Source organism: Nestor notabilis, unplaced genomic scaffold (assembly GCF_000696875.1).
Source record: "Nestor notabilis isolate BGI_N333 unplaced genomic scaffold, ASM69687v1 scaffold10088, whole genome shotgun sequence".
Classification (NCBI taxonomy): domain Eukaryota; kingdom Metazoa; phylum Chordata; class Aves; order Psittaciformes; family Psittacidae; genus Nestor; species Nestor notabilis.
The window spans coordinates 3,047-9,985 of NW_009940585.1; the positions used below are offsets into that span (position 1 = coordinate 3,047).

The following is a 6,939-nucleotide window of genomic DNA, read 5'->3' on the forward strand; positions in this document are numbered from 1 at the left end:
TTTCAGCGTTGATAAAGAAGCTAAGAAGCCATTGCATTCAGTACCAGTTTACATTGGCTTCTAAAATATTGTAGTTAATTGATACTAGGTCTTCCTAGAAGCTTTTTGTTGCATGACAGAAGAGAATAGATTTTTATAAGATGGTGGGGTTTTTTGTTGGGTTTTTTTTTAGCTGCCAGCAAAAATAAATAATACAACTTTGAAAGTGAAAACAGAAAGGGATTTATTTAAGTGCATGAATAGAACCATCCTCATCTGCACTCTTTGAGTGAGTTAAATTCCCCACACACACACACATAGTGTTATAGCCACTCAACAAAGGGCTTGTATTGTTAATTCTAAACCAGTATGTATCTATATTTGGTTTCTTCTCTCCTGAATGTCTGTCATTCCAGGTCTAGAAGTACCAGAAATAAATGAATTGCAGAGCAGAGTGTACAACAAAGCTCTGATCAGTTGGGAATGGCCTGGGAAGAGAGACGCAGCTGATACATATGTTCTTGAATATCATAAGCTTAATAGAGAAGAGGAGAGTGCAGCGTGGCAGGAGATTGAAGTTTGCAGCAAGAGCAAAGTAATAACCCATCTTGATGATGACAGCAGCTATGCCTTCAGAGTACGAGGATATAAAGGGTCCATCTGTAGTGCTTGGAGCCGAGAAGTTATTTTGCATACACCTCCAGCTCCAGGTATTGAGTTTTCATATGTCTACAAGGTGCTGAATCTGTCTTTCAGTGTTAAAAGCTGTAGCTAGCTACCAGTAGCTCCCAAAGTTCTGCTGTACTGTTACCAGTTGCATGAAGTTTAGAAGCATAAACAGGTTAAGTAGGTACCATACTGAGAATGTGTTAGCTTGCATGATGTTCCTGGTAGCCTTTAAAAGTGAGACATTCTAATGCCAGTGTGACCTAAAATACAGTTTATAACTACAAAAGGCCAGATACTTAACTAAGAGGAAATTTTTCGGGATACTGTTTTTCAGTTTTCAGTTTTCTTTTTGATGACAAATGTGGGTACAACAATGAACATCTCCTTCTGAACCCAAGAAGAACTTCTGTGGAAAGTAGAGCTGGATTTTCTCTGCTGTTGGGATCTGAGCGCATGCAGGTTGGATGCTATACGACCCTGGATTACATCATTGGTGACACTGGAATTTCCAAAGGGAAGCACTTCTGGGCTTTACATGTGGAACCCTATTCATACTTGGTGAAAGTGGGAGTTGTTTCTGGCAGCAAGATGCAGAAATTGTTCCATAATACCCATGATGTAACCAGCCCAAGGTAAATTTTAGACTTTTACTTAATACATGTTTTATATGAGGAAATGGCTTTAAAAAAAAATAAGAGGAAGTCAGGTGTCCATTAGTACACAAGGTGCACCTTACCAGTGGAAAGTGGTGTAAGCAGGTGGTCCTGTTCATCCCCTCATTCCAGAGTCCTGCTTTGTTTCTTTCTGGGAAAGAAATCAGGTTCCTACAGATACCAAGATATGCCAGTACAATGTTCACTGTGCATATCTGTGTATCTTTGCTGTAGCTTGTGTTATGGTGGATTCCAAGTCACTGGCTTGTCCCAGGTTATACATTCTACTTACAGTAATGGAGTGGTACTGAGCACAAGCCAAAGTACAGTGGACAAACCTGGAAAAAAATGTCCGGTTTTCAATTACGGCAGTGGTAGTTCTGGATGTGTCTAGGAACTGCAGGCTGGGAGACTGTCTTCTGGGGGATTCTTTGCTTTTTCAGGAATCTAAAAAATAAATTGGCTTCCTCTTGTGTAGCATACTGAAAGTGTAAAAATGCCAGTGTCTTGAGCTGCTTAATGTCAGATGGAGACTTTATGCAAAGTGACAGATTAGAACCTGATTTCCGGATTTCTTTCTCCTTTTCCACACAAATATCTGTAAAACTTTAGCTGACAGACATCCAGCCTCCCTCCAAACAGGCCAGAAAAGCAAATCTAGCTAGTAATTGTCTGCGCAGAAGAATGTGTGCTTCTCTGGTCTGTCTTCATCTGGGTACAAAAGTAGGAGGAAAAGCATGTAGACTGAACAAATCTGGCTACAATCTACTTAGTAACCATCTGGGAAAGGGATTCAGGGAATTCTCCATGCAGACTACATAAAACAATCCAACAAAAAAAAAAATCCCCTTAAACCACTATTTTGTGTTTTGAATTTTAAAGACAATGTAGCAAGCAGCGTCATGGAAAACTCACAGGACAACAGTAATGTTAAATGTATTTACTAGTGTCATTTAACATTATGTACATAAAGTTAAATGTATCTTGGCTATGATGATTTGTCATATTCACTAAATTTCTTCTCACGTTATCTCATCTATAGCTATAGGTTCGTTAAGGATTGCCTGGCCTGCGTACATTCAGTACATGAGTACATCCGCTCCTTAATAAAGCCTTCTGTGGTCTCGTCCCTATTAGTGTTTAGCTGTTAGTAATTATTTGAAGTGGCCCAAGTGATTGTTCTCCAGCTATTAAATGCATCTTCCCTCCTGGGTTAGGTATATTTTTACCCCACAAGGTTTTGCAGGTGATGGCATGGTGTTACCTATCTTTACAAAGGTGTTTTCTCTGGTTCACGTCACTGATCCTACTTCAGAATCTGACAGAAGCAAATGGTTGTTTTTCTGTTCTAGATATGAGCAAGACAGTGGTCATGACAGTGGGAGTGAAGATGCCTTTTTTGACTCGTCACAGCCCTTCCCACTGGTCACATTAGGCATGAAGAAGTTCTTTATTCCCACAACACCTGCTACTTCCAAGGATGCAGCGAGTAGAATCCTTCCCCTGCCCTCATGCTTGGGCATCTGCCTTGACTGTGACAAGGGCAAGGTGGGGTTTTACGATGCTGGCAGTATGAAATGCCTTTATGAGTGCGAGGTGGACTGCTCTGGCATGATGTACCCAGCATTTGCCTTAATGGGTGGTGCAGCAGTTCATCTTGAGGAACCTGTCACAGCAAAGTACGGGGAGTATGATGACAACGACATCTAGTGCAGAGAGATTACTTCTTCCCATTGCTGTTTTAAGATGGAAAATAAGAATAGAAGAATTCTACTTTAGTTTTCAGTCCTGATTAATTGCATTCTATATATGTGTTGCTCACAAACACGTAGTCCAGGCACTTTCCACACCAGTGGGAGATGTTCTTCCAGGAACTCCCTTGCCTTTCCTGTGATCTGTGAGATGCTGTTCTCCACAGAATTTTTTCCCAGGGGAAAGCAGGGAAGAAGTTTGGCTAGCAACCAGAATTATTCTTCAGGGGTAAAAATCTCCTTTTATGTAACTTAAATCCTTACACAGTTTTGCTTTTAACAAAGTCAAAGCTGACAGTATGATTGCTGTTCGCCTTTCAGTACATCTTCCTGAATGCCTCTGAAGGGTCACATTCTTTCCAATTAACCCCTGAGCACCAGGGGTTGAACCTCAACACAAAATAACATCTGCAAAAATACGATATAAAGCAGGGAGAAATCAGAACTACAGCTGAACATTTGGGTTGTATTTGGAAAGAGGAGGGTGAACCAGAATTGCTTGTCACATTCCTTTAGTGACATCGTAAGGTAAAACTCTAATCTTATGCTCTAAATGATCGTAACTGTATGATACACCTTGTATCCTATAGATGGTGGCATAAAGGCAAATTTCTTTACTCTTCCAGGCTTTTACTATAGGCTACATAAAATATATAAAGTACAATTCTACCTTAAACATCAGAATTTAGAGTCCAAAATGAGAAGTGTCTGCATGTGAGTAATATAGTGCCTGGTATTTAGACAAAAGCAAGTGAGTTATTCATATGAGAAATAATGTGAACTTAAAATCAAGTATTTCTTTTAATACTTGATATAAGTTATTTTTCTGATCTAGTAGCAACTTGGGTTTTTTTAGTATGTTAAAAATGCACTGATTAAGTTTCATAGAATCATAGAATGGTTAGTGTGGACCCATGAGAGACACCATATGTTACTGGTTTCCACTTGGGCATTGAGCTGTTGACTGTAACTCTTTGGACATGGCCATTCAGCCAATTCCTTGTCCATTAAACCTGTATCTCTCAAACTCAGAGTAACAATGTTGTTGGGGATCATATCAAAAGCCTTACAGAAGTCTAGGTATATGACAGAGGTATTTGCTGTTCCCCTGTTCACTGATGCAGTAATACCATCACAGAAGTCCACTAGATGAGTTAGGCACAATTTGCCCTTGTTGAATCCATTTTGGTTGTCTCTAAGCACCTCCCTGTCTTCCATAAGTTTTGACAGATCTTCTAGGAGGATCATAGTTTAGTGTGTGGTATCCCTGCTCATGGCAGGGGGGTTGGAACTAGATGATCTTAAGGTCCTTTCCAACCCTAACTATTCTATGATTCTATGATTCTCTGATCTGTTTGGTACATGATCTTACTGGGCATGGAGGTGGACTGCATCTTTTTATAGAAACCTACATAAAAAGAAGTATTTGGGTTCTTGCACTGTTGATTTGTGTTGTGGAAAAATGAAGCTCTAAAGTGAAGGACATTTCTAATATATACTTGGTGCTTTCTAATTTGGGGATATGCTTTCTAATTTGGGGATAATGTTGCATGAATGTTGTTGATGAATGTGCGTGAAGTATGCTTACTAAGTACATGTATACAGCTGTAGAGTTACAAAATGGGACCTGAAAATCACTACGCTTAAATGAATGTAGGTCATAAAGCAAAACCTTTGTGTACTTTGCTGTTTGAACTATTGTACTGAGCTGATCTGGAGTCCACCCTTCCCCATGTCCTATTCTCCTAAGCCTCTGCACAGTGGCTGCTGTCAGAAGAAACTGGCAGAAATGGTAATTGGCAAAAATGTCATCTGTGCCAAGGTGAACAGGACAGCCCTTACAGGGCTAGAAAGGCCCCACAAGGTCTCACCAGAAGTGTTTTTGCCTTAATAAGGCTGTGTGAAGTATGTTCCAACAGCTTCGTTGTGCACTTGTATGAGAAACACTTGGATGTCCCAGGTAACAGGTGTGAAACAATGGATATCTTCTGGAACTTTCTCCTGCAGGAGAAATAGCAAATTGCCCTTACTAGTTATCCTTTAGGTCTTTTCTTGGGGTGGGGGGATACTCTGGTGGGTTTTTTTGTTTGGTTGTTTTTTTTGGGGGGGTGATGGTGGTGTTTTGTTTTTGTTTTGTAAATAGATGGTTATCATAGCCTTACTTTCTCATTATGCTCTGGCCTTTATGTTTCCTCTCACTGGATGGAAGCCATTCTGTATTGGTGAGCGTCCTGCTGTTGTCTTTATCCTTTTGCCTTCTGAGGCTGACCGCAGAAGCCTTCCATATGCTCTATTGCTGTGAAGGATGACAAAATTCTGGGTTATCCTTGTTTCCATGGTCCTAAAATCATATTTGTCTTTTTAGTTGATACCGAATATTAAGCTGATGCTTACAAAGTTTCATCTGCAGTGTTTTCCATACAATCTTGATGGTAGTGGTAAATTAGCTCTGCACATAAGGGTTTCCCCACTTTGTGTGTTACTTAGCATTCATTAAAATTGAGTTTAATCTGCTCGTTTACGTAGCCACTTAGGCCTGAGGCCTTCCTGCAGCTCTTCAGTCATTTCTAAACTTGAATGTTCCTGAGTAGCTTCATATGTAACACAAAAATTTTGCTTAATTTTCCAGATCTTGGAGCAATGTAAGTTGTAGTAAGATGCAGCAAATCTTTCTTCTGTTAAAATTTGTTTTTCCTGCCACTTTCTTTTCCCTTAGTCATTTGTTAAATCATGATTAGCTAGTCAAGCACTGAAAAGTTAACACATGTTGGAACATTCTATTGAGCAGATAACTCATGTTCTTGTCTATGTGAGCCCAGCAGTCAAATAGGCCAGGATTCTGTCGTCAGTAGCTGTGACTTCTCCCATTGTATAAGGATCTACCAAACCTACTGTTGGCTTAAAGCTATACATTATACGGTTGAACTTTCTTGTTTGTTGTTCCCAGACCAAATCTCCTTTCACATGCAAGTGTAGCATTTTTGATTTCTCTGTTTCAGAAACTGGTCTAAATTAGAGGTTTTATGTTGTGATTAGCACTCCACAATTCCACATTTGGATTATTTATAAGCAGCTGGATCAATATCACCAGGCTTTGGCCTTTTGTTACTTTATGGAAATAGTCATAAACTGAACAATTTATCTTGGATATGAAGCCAGTATCTCAGACTTATTTATTAAAATAAAAGAAATTGAGAATATGGAGGTAATAAATTAAAAATTGAGGAATTCAGGTTTTGGGCTGTTTGTTTTTTGTTTTTTCCCTCTACTATATCTTTATTTTACATTCATTTAAGGTGTGCTTTGCTATGCCATTACTTTTTCTACTGGACAGAGACTTACGTTACTTTAAACATCTATCTACCTTTTGATATGTCTATTTTATCTCATTGTGAGTTTAAAAATTTATTTGGCTTTTGGTGTTACTTGAATACTTAGCATGTATTCATTACAATTCTCTATGGTGCTTACTTCAGCTTATTAAATAAAACACACTGTCAGAGGCACTGACAACACACTGTCAGGTTTTTTCCACTACCATGGAAGGAAATACAGTTCAGTAGTACTTGCCTGTCCAGATACTTACTGTTTCAGAACAAATTTCTTCCTATGAAATAGCACTTTACAATGTAGACTAAGATAAGAATGGTGTGGTATTGTGTGGATCTTTGTGCAATATAGCTGTTTGGTGACTGCTGTGTGATTTGCAAAGCTCCATGCAGGTGTGACTCATGTAGACAATTTTTAGATATGTAAAACTTTATCAAAAAGGCCTTGTTTAAAAATATACTGAAATATAAAATGTGATGTCTGTCTTTTTCTAATAAAAGCTGAAACCACACTAGCTTGTTCATTCACATTATTCCATCCTAGCCCTGAAGTATCCT

General features: G+C 39.0%; 1 protein-coding gene across 1 annotated transcript in view; it reads left to right on the forward strand.

The window, feature by feature from the left end:
* Positions 1–3,011, forward strand: part of TRIM36 (tripartite motif containing 36) — a gene marked incomplete at its 5' end in the record, with an annotated part of 5,256 nt that extends 2,245 nt beyond the window's left edge. The window contains 3 exons of the mRNA XM_010020430.1: positions 396–689; positions 983–1,280; positions 2,654–3,011. Of these exons, the coding sequence (XP_010018732.1) occupies positions 396–689; positions 983–1,280; positions 2,654–3,011 (950 nt within the window). The remainder of the gene's footprint in view (positions 1–395; positions 690–982; positions 1,281–2,653) is intronic.
* Between the last annotated feature and the right edge of the window lie 3,928 nt (positions 3,012–6,939).